The sequence below is a fragment of the Notolepis coatsorum genome (assembly GCF_963971535.1).
Source record: "Notolepis coatsorum genome assembly, chromosome: 9".
Lineage (NCBI taxonomy): Eukaryota > Metazoa > Chordata > Actinopteri > Aulopiformes > Paralepididae > Notolepis > Notolepis coatsorum.
Genome location: NC_140173.1, coordinates 67,043,381 through 67,061,249, shown reverse-complemented (window position 1 = coordinate 67,061,249; position 17,869 = coordinate 67,043,381). Strand labels below are relative to the sequence as shown.

The 17,869-nt window shown below is 42.3% G+C and overlaps 1 protein-coding gene across 1 annotated transcript; it reads left to right on the top strand.

Moving 5' to 3' along the window:
- Positions 1–216: 216 nt before the first annotated feature.
- On the top strand, positions 217–17,639 carry LOC311233934 (very long chain fatty acid elongase 6-like). The gene is made up of 4 exons (XM_084320990.1): positions 217–444; positions 2,080–2,211; positions 14,545–14,696; positions 15,496–17,639. The coding sequence occupies exons 1-4, from the start codon at positions 347–349 to the stop codon at positions 15,924–15,926; spliced, it is 813 nt and encodes a 270-aa protein (XP_084177116.1). The 5' UTR covers positions 217–346; the 3' UTR covers positions 15,927–17,639.
- The last annotated feature ends 230 nt before the right edge of the window (positions 17,640–17,869 follow it).

The following is a 17,869-nucleotide window of genomic DNA, read 5'->3' as shown; positions in this document are numbered from 1 at the left end:
GGGGGGGACTGTACATTGGCGGTGGTTGTGTGGGTGGGGTGGAAAGATTTATATACCGGAAAATATTAATATAGGCAAGAAGATATGTGACGTTTACAAGTTATGTTAAAAATGAAAGACGTTCAGAAACTGTCCCTAGGCTGGTTACCTCCTCCATGCAGACCACGCCCCCCGGAAACAGGCTGTTATATGTGTCATCAGGTGAGCTCAGTCAGAACAGGACAGAGATTAGAGTCAAGGTGCGCGAGGCAGAAGTACAAACATCTCCACGTGTCTGCTGTTGCTTTTATTTATTATTTTTTATTTAAAACATTTATTTATTTTCAAACGGACCCCGGTGGGAAAAATGAACGAGACTGAATACGATCAACTTCCACTCTCAGAATATGGATTCGAGCGTCGGTTTGACGAGAGGGGTGCTATTGAATGGATGCAGGCGAACTGGTAACTTTCCCCACTTCTGTCAATTTTCTACCAATAACCTTCGACTTTAATTTACATTTATATTTTGACTAAATGACTAAATGTATATAAAAGTCGACATTTTCGCTGACGCTTTTAATCCAAAGCGAATTGTAAGCAAATAAAAGTCGACCTTCCGAAAATGCAATGGACTATTGGACTTAAGTTTATTTTAACTAGGCATGGTCATGTGAATAATAGAGACATAAGCATAATATTTATAAGGGAGATGACGCAGTAAGCCTCTGTCGACTAACCTGAAGATGACGTCATTTCCTCAACTAACTAGGCTATTTATTTCAGGGCCAGTTAAACCACGCTTAGTGACGTCACGTGCTTCAGCCCATAGAATGATGGGATATTTCTTTACCCATCATCATCATTATGAATTGAAAATGGGGGACCCTGATGTAAACAAGACTAAAGTCTTTCTCTGGTCTGCATCCCCTTAACAATTGTGTGTATTGAGCCGTACTGTATTGTACCTCTGCAATCTGTTAATAACATTTTCAATCAATCAAACCCCGTGATATGTACAGGAAGCATTTCCAAGTTTTATTTGTCACATATAAAGTATGTACATTACAGTGAAATGCTTCGTTCTGTATGAGCTTCCTGATAATGTGCTTCATAGATACAGTAAAACAAGTAAAAATAGTCCAAACAAAAGCAGTGACAAGCTAATATTACGTATGAACCATCTGCTAGTAGCTTACTATACTAGAGGAAGGATATTGTAAAAGGTATTGATGGAATTTGATCTGACATCTTGGTTGCATCTACATTGCATCTTGGTTGCATCTATGGCAAATGTATACTCTCTTTTCTGGACTCTTTGTATCACAAACCGTACTGTATTTGCAAATCTGGTATATGTAGCAGTACTGTCGATCTGTATGTCGTGTATGTCATATATGTTATGATGAATTGAAAATGGGGGACCCTGATGTAAACGAGACGAAAGTCTTTCTCTGGTCTGCATCCCCTTAACAATTGTGTGTATTGAGCTGTACTGTACGTACCCATTCTGCAATCTGTTAATAACGTTTTCAATCAATGCAATAGCTGGGCAGACAATCATTAATGGCTGTGACAGCACCATATGGCAGAACACGTCATGAGAATACTAGGAAACCAAATGTTTCTTTAGTTTTCTTGTCCTCAGGGTTGATCTTAGTTCAGTTCTTGGTCCGTCCAAAAAACATCTAAGGTGAATACCATGTCATTGCAATGCTGTGGGTTCAAACTTCAAACCCTGCTCATGACCATTTTACATCAAGTCACCCTCTCCTCCCCACTTTCCCTGTCTCTACTGTGATGGTTTAAATGGTGCATTTATCCCTTTACAATTTGATCCTCACATTTTACCCATTCACACACCGACGGCAGAGGAAACCATGTGAGGTGCCGACCTGCTCATCCGGAGCAATTGAGGGTTAAGTGTCTTGCTCAAGGACACTTCGACACGGGAGGGGCGGGAATTGAACCGGGAACCTTCTGACTACCAGACGACCGCACTACCTCCTGAGCCACTGTTGGCCCCCCCCCCCACTTTAGTTTAGAATAAAGAAGGAATGCCATGAAAATGAAAATAAATCTCTCTCCCTCTCTCTCTAGGAGCAAATCCTTTGTGTTCTGTGGCCTGTATGCAGCGCTGGTCTTTGGAGGACAGCACTTCATGAAGGAGAGGCCCAAGCTGAACCTGCGCAGACCGCTGGTGCTCTGGTCTCTCAGTCTCGCAGTCTTCAGGTGAGACTCGACTGTAGCTAGAGGGGGGGGGGGGGGGGGGTAGCAGACATCCACTGGAGCAGAACGGTCAAGGCGACATTTTGGAGAAGGCTTTGTTTCCCCGAAAAGCTCTGTGCTCGTACACTTGATAAGATCCTTCCGAGCACATGCAGGTCTGCTTTTGTTGGAGCGGTTGCCTAGGGCAGCGGTTCTCAACAGGGGTTCCGCGGAGAGCTGCCAGGGGTTCCGCGAGATGCCTGGCAATGTTCTTTAAAAATATAGAATGACAACAGTCTTATTTTGAAAATCCTATAGCGGTTCTCATTTATGCCCACGCGCAGCTCCAGCTATAATGACTAGGCTCCGAAAGCTAGCAACATTAAGGTCATTATGATACTCTTATTTTGAAAATCCGTGGTGTCGTGACTCATATCCGCTCCAGCACACAGCCAATAGGATGCATCTCCACACAGCAGGCTGAGCAGTGAGCAGTAGCGTCTCTCAGCTCAGCAGTAGTAGCGTCTGGATCTGGAACGCGGACATTGAAACACAGCAAGGGTAGTGTTTTTGCGACCCAAAACAAATCCCTGCTGTTTTATTCCGCAACGGGTCAAATGCATATAACATGCTTTGCAATCCTTGCCATTCCTTTATGACCACGTTGTGTTTAAGACCGGAATTAATGTCCCGTTAGCAGGCACGCGAGAAGTCCGCGGGGAGTGGGGGTGCTGAGATATCGATCGTTTTTGATACATTTTTTTTTTTTTTATATATTATATAATTATACTTGTAGTTGTATTGTCTGCGAGACATCGCCACCACGCAACACGTCAAAATGCTCGCTATCTGCAAACAGCTCCACTGTCTGTCATGTCATAACCAACACTCTCGTTCACTTGACTAGAGGATACTATGATGAATTGAAAATGGAGGACCCTGATGTAAACAAGACGAAAGTCTTTCTCTGGTCTTCATCCCCTTAACAATTGTATGTATTGAGCTGTAGCCTACTGTACTGTACCCATTCTGCAATCTGTTAATAAACTTTTCAATCAAACTTTTCAATCAAAACCGCTGCCCAACTCCGCGCTCTGAGCGTGCGACGGTGCGAGACAAGTAACTGTTCTGATTAGGCCTGTCACGATAACACATTTTGCTGGGCGATTAATTGTCCCAGAAATTATTGCGATAAGTGATATTATTGCGGTTGAGAGAAATAATTTTTTTGAGAAATGTATTTCCCAAAAGTTTTCAATCAACTTTTTTTTTTTACTAATATAATGATAATAGCATAATAATGCAAGGAAACCGTTTCAAAGTGCAATAAACCTTTATTTAACATTGGAAGACATTTTAAATATCCTAAATTACTACCTAACCAATCAGATATGAGGTAGCGTCAGAAGCAGAGTAACCTCGTTCCCAGTTTTATCTCCGTGAGAGCAATGATAAAACGAGCAGAGCAATGTGTGTGGACAAGAGGCAGGTTGCTACGTTTACTGTAGGAAGGGGCTTTTAGACCCATGTTTTTATTTTTTGCTTCGAAAAGAGGGACATCCTCTCAATATGCGGGACGTGGGACATTAGGTAGAATGGCTGTGCAGTATACAACCAAAAGCGGGACACCTGGTCACCCTAACTGTGGCTCGCGTTTGTTTACTGTGGCTCGCAGATTATGTGATGGGCAAGCTACTTGGAAAATGTAGTAAGCTACACTACCAGTTACTCTCGATTAAAATATAGCTCAACAATAATCAAATAAACACAAATATATACTATCTCTATTGGAATGGAGACTTTTCAGCACAGGATAAACTAGGGATGGGCAAAAAAAAACAGATCGATTGATCACATGATGTACTTGAGTACTCGTGGAGGAAAACGCTGTACAAAATAAACGTCTTTTCCGGTGTTTTAGACTTTGCTCTTTTATTTTGAAACCCACCGACCGGAAGTATTGTTATTATCCTAGCAGAACCTATGAGCGGACAACTTGTGTCGTCCGGTTCTGTGTTTTTGAGCTAATGATAAAACAAATGTTGAGATTGTTGGTGAACAACTAACTTTAGGTTAGTTTTAACGTTAGCTACTAACGTTAGATGCAGCTACTACAGGCAATCAACGATGAGGAGGAAGCGTCATAGCATCAACACTAGATCTTTAATCTTTATTTAGCAGTCCAGTTTCTCCGGGCAGTAGCGTATAGCGTTTGTTCACGCTACATCACTACTTGGGTCTAAAAATAGCTACACTACAAAGAACGCTACTTGGTTCAAAAGGAGCGACGCTACCATCACGCTACTGAGAAATGTAGTTAAGCTATGTAGCGTTGCTACTGCCCAACATACGCTCCCGTCCTGTACTCTGTAGTAACGCCAGCGGCCCGCCTCCCCACACGGAGAGGTACTGGTTCCCGCCTCATTAAAACAAACACGCAAATAGCAATTAATTGCGCCCATCAAAATCATTGCATTCATTTTCATTATTGCGCGATAAATTGATTTATTGCTTATTGCAACAGGCCTAGTTCTGATGCACACATCACAGCCCAGCTTACCCCACATGGCTGTTGCGCACTCCCTCTGCAATTCGTTCCCCGCATACATGATCGCCGACATGATGCAAAAGGTCTTCGATCACCCTCCCGGGGGCTCGGATAGTTCTGCTGGCTTGTTCATATATTCCTTTACTGCGAATGCAGCGTCCCAAAAGTCCAAAACTATCCCAGCCGCTGTGTCTATTTTTTTTACCAACGGATTTCCAGTTCCGCGTTGACGCTTCCGGGCCGCGTCTATTCGAATCCCAACCGGTTCATGCGTCGGCTACACGCTGTTAATAATAACACTGCATTATCGAGACAGCGCCCCTATGACGATCTGAATGAATTCCAAGAGTAGGGTAAATCTGCAGTGCCGTTCCGCTCTGTGACATGAGTAGCCTCGGTTACAAATTTGGAATAAAATCCAAAACAACCTTGCAGTTGCAGTTACACTCCCATCCAGCAGGGGGTGCTGCAGCCCCTGCCGCACCCCCCCTTCTCGCGTCCCTGCCCGTTAGCATAAGCTACAACAAGCTAAAAGCCCTGTTCAGAGCGACAGAGAACAGCAGGGTGGGGACTAGTTGGAAGGAGGACTGGGAAGGAGGGGGGGGGGGCATTCTCCCTCTATGTGTGTGCGTTTGAAAAGATGATGAAGTCAGACTACTATATTATATTGATAGTAAATGTACTGAGGGTGGACAGACAGATTATGTTGATATTTAAACATAAAAAATACAATACATAATAAATGTATCCATGATCATCATGCAACATAAAACAATTGCAGGAACGGTTTGGGAGAGGAAGGTGTTTTAGATTGCGTGTTCCAAAAAATGTACTTAAAGTTTAAAGCTCAATATATCAAAACGTGGCACTTTATAGTGAACAGGCACTTTATAGTGAATCCAAATTCTTTTTGGATTACAGAAAATTATCCCTAAAGTGCTATCTGTTGCAGCTGCACTGTTTTCCATGAAAATACCATATTTGGATAAGTTTGACCATTTCTAAAAATCTGAAAATCATTATTTAATAAAACACAGAAAAGGATCACCAAGTTACTCTGGATTAAAAAAAACTTTACAGACAACATTGAGACAAAGCTTCCTGACACATCTCCATCCAAACTCTTGGAAGAACTCATTGAAATCTCATCTGATACCACCTGGAGAGCTAGTTTCAGAGTGTGGTGCTGAGTACCAAGTATCTCATGATGCTGCAGTTAAGGTGTTGATACCATTCAGCCCCACATATCTGTGTGAAGCTGGCTTTTCATCCATGACAGCTCTGAAAACAAAATATAGGGCCAAGTTGAGCCTTGATGATGACATGCGTGTTGCCTTGTCAAAGATCTCCCCACGTATTGACCGTATTATTAGCCAGCAGCAGCGGACCTCGCATTGAGCTAGAAATGTCCACTGAGTGAACGAGTGCTTATTTTCTGTATTTATTTATATTTTTTGAGAAATGGTAACTTGGTGATCCTTTTCTGTATTTAAAAAAAAATACATGATTTTCTGTTTTTGAGAAATTGTCAAACTTATCCAAATATGCTATTTTTATGGAGAACAGTGCAGCTGCAACAGATAGCACTTTAGTGATCCTTTTCTGTATTTAAAAAAAAAACTTGTCATCAGATTCAGATTCAGACAACTTTATTGATCCCGCGTGGGGCAATTCATATTTGCAGATTCACCAACAAGCAACAAAGACAAACAAACCACAAAACATCTCAACGACAGCACGGCAAATAAAGAGTCATTGTATCATCATTGTAGCAAAAAAGACAGGACCGGGAAAGTCTTTATCGTATGTAGGGGTGCCCTGGAATATTTTATTGAACACAGGGGTGCCTTGGCAGCAGAAAGGTTGAGAACCCCTGGCCTAGGGGATGATGGCCTCCTCGAGACCAATGTGACCTTTTTAACCATTTGTCACCCTGGTAACTGAGGCTCTTGCGCTTTGTGCTCCTGTTATGTTAAGATGTCGTTTTATGGTATCCAGTAGCGTCGTGATTGCACAGCCCTGTCAAATGTTCCATCCCTGTATTTTTATTGTAATTAGTATATATATTCGACTACATTGTGCACTATTGTACAGCCCTGGCCCATTTTATTTTATATTACATTCTATTGTACTTTATTTTAATTTAGTTTATATTCCATTTTATTCTACCTTATTTTATTCAACCTTAATTGTCTTGTCTGTTAATGTCGCACCAAACGACTAAATCAAATTTCTTATAAGTGCAAACTACTTTTTTCTTTCTTATGAATGTATGTTTACATAGTGGCATCTACCAAGAATTTTACGACTCCCAAGAAATGTCCTTTATTGGATGTCCGTGGTGTCATCATATCTGCCGTTTGTTACATGAGATCTTGGTTGTTGTTTGGTTTTATTTGGTTACGCATTAATTAAACAAGAAACATCACCCGTTGCAGTTCACCAAGAGGCTGGCGTGTGGAAGGATTTAAAAAACGCCTTCTAACATCATCCTCGATGTGAAACAAAACGTAAAATCAAATGCACAGTCCTAACCTTTTTCTGTTTTTGGTTGTACATTTAGTGGGAGACTATTCTGACTCATGCCTGTGGACAGGAAGGAAGCTCTTGGTAGCAATACCGGTTATCGTGGTTACCAGTAGTGTTGCTCAGTAAGACTTTAGATTAGATTCAAATCTATTGTCATTAAACCGCACAAGTACAGTACAACGAAAATAAGTTGTAACAGTAAAGTGCAAATGTAACGGTAAAGTGAAATGGTAATCTACAATGTACAGGTGACTAAATAGAGTATAAAATATATAAATGAGTACTACTGTCATTTGCTGTAAATTTGTAAAAGAAAAGAGAAATTAAAAGGCAATTGCCTGGCTTTTAATATTTTTTTGCGAAAGCACTTGCGCTATTAATGGTATTCGATCGCAGACATATTTGCAAAAGGGTGTTCGTAATCAACTGGCAGGTGATCATTAAATGACAACCGCCGAGCTGTGATAATCAGGACGTAGACACAGGTTTCAGTTGAATGGGATTTAGCTGTAGATGTATTTTCAATTATCCTTTTTTAGTTTTTTATGTTTGCTTGAAATGCAAACCATTTGAATGCCAAGATAGTTCTACTGAGGGTGGTTCTACGCACGGTGGTTCTATGCAGGGTGGTTCTACTCATCTAGGCCATTTAAAAATGTACAAGGGTTTCATTTTATGCCACAAATCTTAATGTTAAAAATTAATTCAAGGGGGAGCTCCAGTAGCTCACCGCGTATCTCTGCGCTATTTCGGCGTCGGGGACAACCGTGCGCGTCACGGATCTGGGGTACACGAGTTCGACTCCCGGACTCGCCGTATTTTCTCAGAGTGTCTTCCCCTGATCTATATCCCATTCAACCTGTTTCTGTCGGTCATGCTTGACCAGAAAAAGCGATAAACGCTAAAAAATGAAGTTAAAAAAAAAAAAAAATCATTCAAATGAACGATGTATGAATTACCTAACTGTGCTGGGAGGCGCAGAATACAACCCTCGTAATTTAAAATGGCAGCCTGTTGGGCGAGTACATCAACCATGGGATTAAAATGATCTATACAACTATAACGTTAGCACAATGGCTTTTCTGTATATGGGATTGTGTAGTGAGATGAACAAAAGACCAATTTACTAAGTGCTTCAGTGTGTGCGTGTTGCCCAGCCCACCCCTACTCCTAATCCAAGACTAGGAAGGAATGGCTTCCAAATCATTCCTCTTGAAAACAATTTACATTTAGTCATTTAGCGGACTCTTTTATCCAAAGCGAAGGGTACAACTCTTATCAGCTGAGTAACGATGTTCATCAAAGTGTTCAGACTTGAGTGCTGCAGTGTTGAGTGTAAATTAGTACATTAGGAAGAGTGCATGACAATAAGTTAGTGTTTAAAAAATAATAATAATTTCAGATATTGATTGAAGAAGTGTGTCTTTAGTCGACGGCGAAAGATTGGTCAGGTTTCGGCTGTCCTAACTGGTGGGATGTTCGTTCCACCATTGTGGGGCAAGGTCCGAGAATAGGCCGCTTCTCTTTGATGACCCTCTCGGAGCTCTGATAGAAGTGGGTCTGAGGCGGCCAGATGATGCAGAGCATAGATGTCTTGAGGGAGTGTAGTTGGAGACCATTGACCGGAGGTAGGCGGTTGCCATTCCCTTTGCCAGGAGCCAGTGCAGGTCCCTGAGAAGTGGGGTGACATGGGCTGACTTTGGTAGGTTTGAGATCAGGCGGGGGCGGCTGCATTCTAGAAGCTTGGTGGCAGCGGTCAGAAGGCCAGCAAGCTGTGCATTGCAGTAGTCTAGGCGGGAGATGACTATTGATTGGACGAGGAGTTGGGTGGCTTCTTTTGTCGGGAAGGGGCGTATCCTTCTAACGTTGCTTTTACTAAAGCATGTTACATTCAGAGCCCTGTCTCATCTGTCATCTCTCATCACATTTACATAATTTCCATTGACCTGTATCTGAATTACAACCATATACATGTCTTAAAAGCTATAGCGATAGAAATTAATCTCTTGAATTATAAATATCAATCTTTTGCACTGTTAAAATGTCTACCTAACTGTATTTCTTCCTGATAACTTTTCCCATCGGCAGCTAATGTTAATAAAATCGATATCATATTATTTCCAGATCTTAACGTTGTTGAGGAGCGACACAAATTCTTTCCAATGTATTTGAGAGAAACATGCCAATTTTTATCGTGTGCACAAATGCAATAATTGGACCGATCTCAAACCCTGCCCTCTTTTCTTGATCCTCCAATCACCACTCGGGGTGGGTGGGTCTCTTCATTGTTACATAAGTGTCCCTGCTATTGATTTGCTTGTCATCTGTCTTTAATGAACAAGACTCCATTGTCATCATGGCAGCGTGTTACTAATTCTTTTAAAAGATGAACTCTCCTCAAACACTGTAGTGCAAATGTAAGAATAGTGCAATAGCAGGGCTGTACGCTAAGCTTTTTCACTAGGGGCACACTAGTTGGGGGCAAATTTTTTTAATAACTATTTTACCATGTAAGTAAGTCATACTGGCCAGCAGCGTAACTAGTAAGGGATATGTAGCTACAGATGTTACAAAATATATATATATTAAAAAAAGGAAATGTGCAGGTATGTACAGACAAATGTGGATATGTATCATATACAGCAGTGTTTCCCAAACTCTGGGTTGTGACCCAAAATGGGTCGCGGACCCATTTTTATTGGGTCGCCAATAAAAAAAGTTTTTTTTTTTTATAAAAAAGCTGCATATGTGTTTATTCGGTTGGGTTTTCTACTCTAGCATACCTGAAAAACAAATGCAGAAACAGACTAAATGCTCAGCATGACCTCAGAATAGCACTTTCAAAAACCAAGCACAGAATAGATCTTCAACCAGCCACATACCTCTCATTAGATTTCATTGTGCCATAGATTAAATATTATACCCCTTCTAGCATGATGTCAGGTCAGTAGAGTTTTTAAATAAGTCAGTACAAATTTATCAGAATGTTGCTCAATGTTTGGGGTTTAAGGTTGAGGGACGGAGGGAGGGGGTAAGAAATGGAGAGTTGAAAAAGGGGTGAGAAATGGAAAGGATAGTAGAACATGTTTGTTCATTTAAAAGTGTTACAAAATTGTATGTACATATGTTATGAGGTGGTGAGCAACTTAACATTACACTCTGATTATTGCTGATGTACTTTTATAATTAAATAAATACATTTCATATACATTTGAAATTCATGGTTTGTTGTGTTCTTTATCAGTAGTTTATAAATGTATGTTATGGCAATACTTTTTTTTGTATCTATTTTTTTCTCCCCCTTTTTCTGTATTTTTCTCCCATCCCAATTTAGTCGTTATGCCAATTCCCTTCCCTCCCTTCCTGGCCGTTGCCCGCATTTTCCCCCCACTTGCCGGTCTAGGGAGGGTTGATAGATACTATCACATGTCCCCTCCGATACATGTGGAGTCAGCCAGCCGCTTCTTTTCACCTGACAGCGAGGACTCTCACTGGGCAGGCGCCCCGACCGACCTGTAGGAGTCGCTGTTTACAACGACCAGGATACACACCCCACCGGCTTCTCACCCTCTAACACTGCCAATTGTGTTAGTATGGACGACCGACCAAGCCGGAGGTACCGCTGACAGCTGGATTCGATACCAGTGTCTCTGCGGTGGTAGGCAGGTGCTTAGTCCGCTGCGCTACCCAGCCGCCCATGTTATGCTTACCATGTTATGCAACTTGTTCCTGTTTGCGGACGACTCAGCCCTGCTGGTCTCTGACAAGAACAAGTTGCAGGTTGAGAAAACCCTCAGCTCGGAACTAGGCAAAATCTGCATATGGCTTGCTGATAACAAACTATCATTACATAGAGTCCATTCTCTTCGGTTCAAATAACAAACTCAGCAAGACCGACGGCTTCTCAGTTACAGTGGGTGACAATATTGTCACAAGGAAAGATGAAATTACCTTCCTGGGTTCCATCCTAGAGGCAAATCTTTCCTGTGACAAAATGGCATCCAATGTAATAAAAAGTCAACCAACGAACTAGATTCTTGTACCGGATCTCCTCTCTGGTAAACAAGAATACCCTGAAGACTCTGGCAGGAGCACTCATTCAAGGGTACTACGACTATGCTTGTACCTCATGGTACCAAAGCACCTCAAAGGTGCTAAAAACAAGATTACAAACATCACAAAACAAACTGGTCAGACTACTACTTGACCTTACCCCTAGAACCCACCTCACCCCTGCCCACTTTGACAACCTAGGATGGCTTAGAGTAGACGAGTACAGCAACTTGCAATGGGCCTGGTCTACAAGATACACTATACGACTAAGGTACCCATGTACATGTCAAAATACTTCCCAAAGGTCAGTGAATACCATGACCACAACACCAGAGGAAGCTCAACAAATCATGTTGAACCCAGATTCGGCTCAAACAAGGGACTAAACACGTTTCGCAATTATGCCACATCAATGTGGAACGCCCTACCCAAAGCTGTAAAGGAATGTGAATCCCTACCCACATTCAAAACCACTCTTAAAGAGCACCTACGGGAGGCTGCAATTCGAAACTGGCCACCGTAAATGTCCAAACCCCCCACCCCCTCCTAATAGACAGTCTCCTCTTCACCGCATGTATATATTCTCTCCCTGCCGTATGTATATTTCTCTCCCACCCCCTCCAAATGTACAGTCTCCTCACCACCGTATGTATATTTCTCTCCTACCCACCCCCTCCTAATGTACAGTTCCCTCCCCATCATATGTATATACTCTGTCAGGATCTATGGGTAACAGTACTGTATATTTGAATACCGTATATGTCACAAATGTATCCGTACTAAATACCTGTATGTCCCTATGCCATAAATGTCATGTATGTTGAGTGTCATAAATGTCAATATGAATTGAAAATGGGGGACCCTGATGTAAACAAGACAAACGTCTTTCTCTGGTCTGCATCCCCTTAACAATTGTGTGTATTGAGCCGTACTGTATTGTACCCATTCTGCAATCTGGTAAATAAAGTTTTCATTCATTCATTTATTCATGATTTATTTTAGTTTGGGTCCCGGGGAAACACCAAATTTCTCTTTTGGGTCTCGAGCTGAAAAAGTTTGGGAACCCCTGATATATAGCATTATTGCACATGCTATCATACAGTTATATGCAGGTATATAGAAGGATTATATGCAGTTATTCAGATGGATGTGTGTATATTAGTGATGCACCGATGTGAAAATTGTGGCCGATACCGATATTAATATTGCTGTTCTGGCCGATACCGATATTTACCGATGTCGATATCTCTGTATAGAAAACACTTTTTTTATGATAATCAAATAAAGAGCTATTTTCCAAAACACATTTTTTTTACTTGTAACTTATTTTCAGAAATGACTGATATTTAAGGCCAAAACATGCTAAAAAAAACTGCCATATCGGCCGATATATCGTGCATCACTAATATATATATATATATATATGCAGTAAATGTGTGTGTATGTATGTGTATATATATACACGCCATGTGTACATGTAAAAGAGCTACTTTTCAGGTCATTAAGGGCATAGCAGTGCTTTCCTCTCCTGGCAGCTCCTCGCTGTTAAGGGCATCACAGTGCTTTCCTCTTTTGTTTTTTAACACTTTGATCGCCGGGGTTAAATTCATAATTTACCATCCCTCGCCAGCCCTATTTAACATGGAGAAGTTCCCCTTCTTTGCAGGGCTATAACTTTTTTAATTGTATTGCTCAATTGACATTACTATGGCCCATTCAACGTCCTAGATCTATTGTTCAGGGTGTAGCAACGTTATACTTTTTCATTCACATATTCATACTAAAATACGGTCTAAAGTATAAGTATGTTTTTATCGTTTTCTGCAGCTTTCTCCAGAACTTGATTTATAGCCCCAAATGCATTATATTGATGATCAAATACAGTTTGGTAGGAATCTGTGCGAGATAAAAAATGTCAACTGGACGTGGTTCTAGGAGTTACTACGTATGATCTGATGTTGACCGGATGGGCGGGGGGTCGTTTATAATTCCGTGGGCAACGTTATATCATTCATCTAGTGTGGGTGATATGATCATCAGAGCAGTTAGTATCGAAGAAATTAAAAAATAATGCTGAAACTCACCGTAGCTTCCTCTCGCCGTTGGGAGATGAGCGTGGAACAGATTTTTTTCTATTATGGGATGTCGAAATATCTGATCCATTTCCAGGTTGTATAATAGTATATACGTCCAAATCATGTTGTTTATCGAGTTATTGGTAACGGATCACTATCCGTTGTGATCAGCTCGAGTCCTGGGACTATTACCGAGTGATCGGACCCAATTGAAATGAGCACCAGCTTCCACTTCCTGTTTCCCCCCTGGGCGATCCGCCGATCGGCCACCAGATGGTCGCTCTTGAACCGTTGTAGAGTTGAGAGGGACTCAACAGTACATCTCATGTCTCCGGGGGAGAAATATGATTTCGATCACAGATTTTTGAAATATTGATATCAAAGACGCTGTCCAGCGTCTTCGGCAGAATGAGCATGGCGGGGAAAGACGTGTTTCAACGGCGATTAAAGTGTTAAGATAAAATGTTTAGCATTTATTGCTTTATCCGGATAGGCCCGTCAGAGAGGAAGGATGGGAGAAGACATGGGGGGGAAGACATGCGGCAAAGGTCTCCGGGTCCGGGAGTCGAACCCGGGACGTCCGCGTTGCACTGCAGCGTAGCTACGTGGTGTGCCACCCTGGCGCCCCAACAGTGCTTTCCTCTCCTGGCCGTTGCTTCTAGAAGGGTCTTGTTTGCTGGGGTCATTTACCTCCTTCAGGATGTTTGATGGTTAACTTTACACAGGCGGGTCAGCGCTTATCGGTAGTTTCCCATTCAAAGCATCCTGACAAGTTTCATCCTGGTTGGTGGAAGGCTGCCTAGCTAGCAGATCGGTTAGAGATATGAACAAACGGTTGTGTGTGCCTGGTGGAAAATGTGTGGCTGTTGACCAGAGCGGGTTACATTTCCCAAGAAAAGGCAGTTCCCACGAGTGTGAACGAGTTTCAAAAACATAAAATGTATTGGGGCCGACCTCGACTAGTCGACTATCAAAAAATGTTGGCCAATCAAAGTCGACTATACAAATCCTTAGTCGGGGACGGGCGTAAAATGTATTGACATGAAGAAAATATCTTGACATTTCCATGATCTGCAAATTGATGATAATCTCTTTATCTTCTAGTAGACTCTGAGGTTTCTAATGCGTTTGTATACCTTTGTTTATTTGCAGTATTATCGGGGCCGTGCGAACGGGCTGGTACATGTTTAACGTCCTCTCAGCCAGCGGCTTCAGACGCTCCATCTGTGACCAGAGCTTCTACAGCGGACCGGTCAGCAAGTTCTGGGCCTGCGCGTTCGTCCTGAGCAAAGCCCCTGAGCTGGGTAAGGGAAGAGCCATTGGTTTCACTGAAGCTCATTAATTAACTTGGTCTCTTATGTGTTCAGTTCCGGGAGGTTTATATCATCCCCAAAGATGCCAGTGATCGTACACATTACTCCCAACGATGTGTTCCGTCCATTTCAGCTTCTGTGAAGATACCGTTGTATATATTTTAATAAATCTTGTTTTATTGACTTTTTTTAATGTACATACTAGGAACATTTAATTAAACGTATACACTCCTGCCCTCCCAGGGCACCTACTTCCCTCACACCTTCAAAACATGAATAGTAAATAATATTAAGCGCAAAATTGTAAATTAATAAATAATACTAGTACAAACAAAGTAAAAAATAAATAATAAATAAATTATAATTAAAAAGCTGTAGCTCAGGCCCACGTCACTCATCTGCTTGTATCAGAGTGTGTGGCTGATGAAGGCTCTCAAAGTTCTCAAACTTGGCTTGTTTCAAGTTGTTTATTTGTCACAAGGTCACATGTACATTACAGTGAAATGCTTGGTTCTGTGTGAGCCTCCTGAGATTGTGCTTCATACTCGTACAGTAGAAAAATGTTACAAGAATAAAGACCAAACACTGTAATATACAAAACGAAGTAGAAGATGCAAACAAAATGCTAAAATGAGGTAGTGCCAATTCAAAGATCTCCCCTCCATCCTCTATCTTGCTTCAGGTGAACTAGCTAGCCTCGCCTCCATCCGCTTCCTGTACGTTTTGTTTGTGTATGTCTCCTCCCGAAGCTTCCAATCACAAACGTCCTTCCTCTCCCTCCTCCCCCCAGGTGACACGGCTTTCATCGTCCTCCGCAAGCAGCGCCTGATCTTCCTCCACTGGTACCACCACATCACTGTGCTGCTCTATTCCTGGTACTCCTACAAGGACATGGTGGCTGGCGGCGGCTGGTTCATGACCATGAACTACTCGGTCCACGCCCTCATGTACAGCTACTACACGGCGCGGGCGGCCCGCCTCCGCGTGCCTCGGCCCTTCGCCATGCTCATCACCTGCGCCCAGATCACCCAGATGGCCATGGGCCTGACTGTCAGCGGCCTGGTGTACAGCTGGATGCGGCAGGGAGACTGTCACTCGTACACCGACAACATCATGTGGGCCTCGCTCATGTACCTCAGCTACCTGGTGCTGTTCGCCCAGTTCTTCTACCAGACCTACCTCCGAGGAGGCCCAGCCAGTAAGAAGGTCAAGACCAACTAGAAGATCAGGGGTCAATTTGGTACCGTTTCTGCGATTTCCCGGAGCCTGTTCTTGCAAGTAACTCCCTACGAAGTCCGTCCTGGAATTGCAACTCAAGAACTAGAGCCAGAGACTTGTTTTAAATCTTAGAAGGGAAGCAAGCTTCAACCCCCCCCCCCCGACGGACTTCTTCACAGTAAAATACCTCCTTCACACGTCATCTACCTTGTATTAGTCTGGTTCTACTCAAGTGTGCCAAGAAGAACTTGAAACTTGAACTTGAAGACCAGGTCCAGCGCTGAGGTGAAGAAAAGATCTTCTGCGTTTATTGACTTAACAGCCTTTCCCCTCTCCATCCAGCCACGTTGGGCGAACGTGCAGCACAGAGCTTACAGACTTGTTCGACCAGATGTTTCATAATTTTAAAAGTTCTCGTGACTCGCACCTTCAGAAGTACGTTGCAAAAAGAACATTCCTACAGGGTTCTCACCCTTGTGTTCTCTTTTGTTTGGTTCATGACTCATGCAAGTCTGGGTACATTCTAACTGTTTATGTAACAGCCTCCCCCCGCCCCCCCCCAAGTGTTTCAGGTGTGGAACCGGTTTAACAGGTGTCACACCCCTGATGCAGAGGAGCCTGTACAGGGTGCTGGGATGATACTGCTACTGCCGAACTCACCAGCCGTCTCTTTTGAGTATCTAATTTAGACGTAGACGATGGTGGGTTTTGTCACAGCAGTTGATCTGGCAGTGGCCCTTCCTGTTCTCTCTCTCTCTCAAGTCCTCTCTCAACCTTCATATTACAATGTGTCTCATCACAGTGGTGTCTTGTATTCTGACATAATCCCTCTGAAAGCAGCTAACTGTGGTGTATTACGTTCCTTATATTTATACTATAGATTTATTTATTTTGATGGCATGATGGCGACTGAAACGGTGGCCGGAAGGATCAAAACATTCCTAATGGTGTCTCACTTCCACAGAATATACTATCTAGGTTAATATTTATTTTTACACCAGATATTGTAAATATTGTTTTGTACACTGACGCTATGGAGCTGTTTACGTCTTGAATCTCTGGATTATACACCAGAGGAGTGGTCTTGGGTCTCTGTCGTCGTGTTCTGGCTGTGTGGGTGATCGCCATCTCTTGTGGAGGCTTGACATACGTCCAGTTGCAGGTTCTGGTTTGTACCAGTTGTGCTCTGAAGTTTAGCTTGGGCCTGTCTCCCTCCCTCTACCTCTTAAGAAAATAGTTTTTACAGGCTTGTTTTTAATCAAGGAAGAGTTTATAGACTTGTTTTATGTTACTGCAAAGAGGCTTTGAACTTATTATTGTTCTGAAGGAGTGAGTACCCCCGTCTTGCTGATTTGTATTTATGATTCACTAGTATTTATTTTTAAAACTTGTTTATTTGAATTTGGTTTACAGCTCTTGACGGAAATGTAGATTTCTTTCATAAGATTTCTGGCCTGGTTAATGCAAAAGCGCACGATAAACCATAAACTGTTTCCCCCTAGTTTTCCTTGGAATATATTTTTTGTGAAACTCGTTGGTGGAAAAAGAGCAGCACTATAAATCCTAATGTGATGTAAAGATGTGCCAAAGACGTAACGGAGACACACAGAGCCAACGTTGACACCAGCCAAGAACCACTGTGATCCTGTTGTATAGAATGAAAACGCAACCAATCAAGGTTTTAATGTTAATAAAGATGAATGTTTTGAAGTTGTCTTTTGTTGTTTCAAGTCTTTTCTTGAACTTAAAAAAAAATTAATGTTTTGCTTGAGCTTGCTTCATGCAAATGGGATCTTGCTAAACAGAATGGTGTTGAAGATCCGGTCTCACTAGAGGCGTCTCCAATTGTCTCAAGTGATTTCAACAGATCCTTTGTTGTTGCAGAAGTGAGACGTTTGGCCACATTCGTGGTTAAGGGGAGACCACCCCCCCTCCCCCCTAGATAG

What these genes read in the sequence shown, in the direction of transcription:
- LOC311233934 (XM_084320990.1), top strand. Translation starts at nt 347, where the DNA reads ATGAACGAGACTGAATACGATCAACTTCCACTCTCAGAATATGGATTC. An exon ending in GAATGGATGCAGGCGAACTG is followed by an intron (nt 445 to 2,079) that starts GTAACTTTCCCC and finishes CTCTCTCTCTAG; the next exon opens with GAGCAAATCCTTTGTGTTCT. An exon ending in GAGCAAAGCCCCTGAGCTGG is followed by an intron (nt 14,697 to 15,495) that starts GTAAGGGAAGAG and finishes TCCTCCCCCCAG; the next exon opens with GTGACACGGCTTTCATCGTC.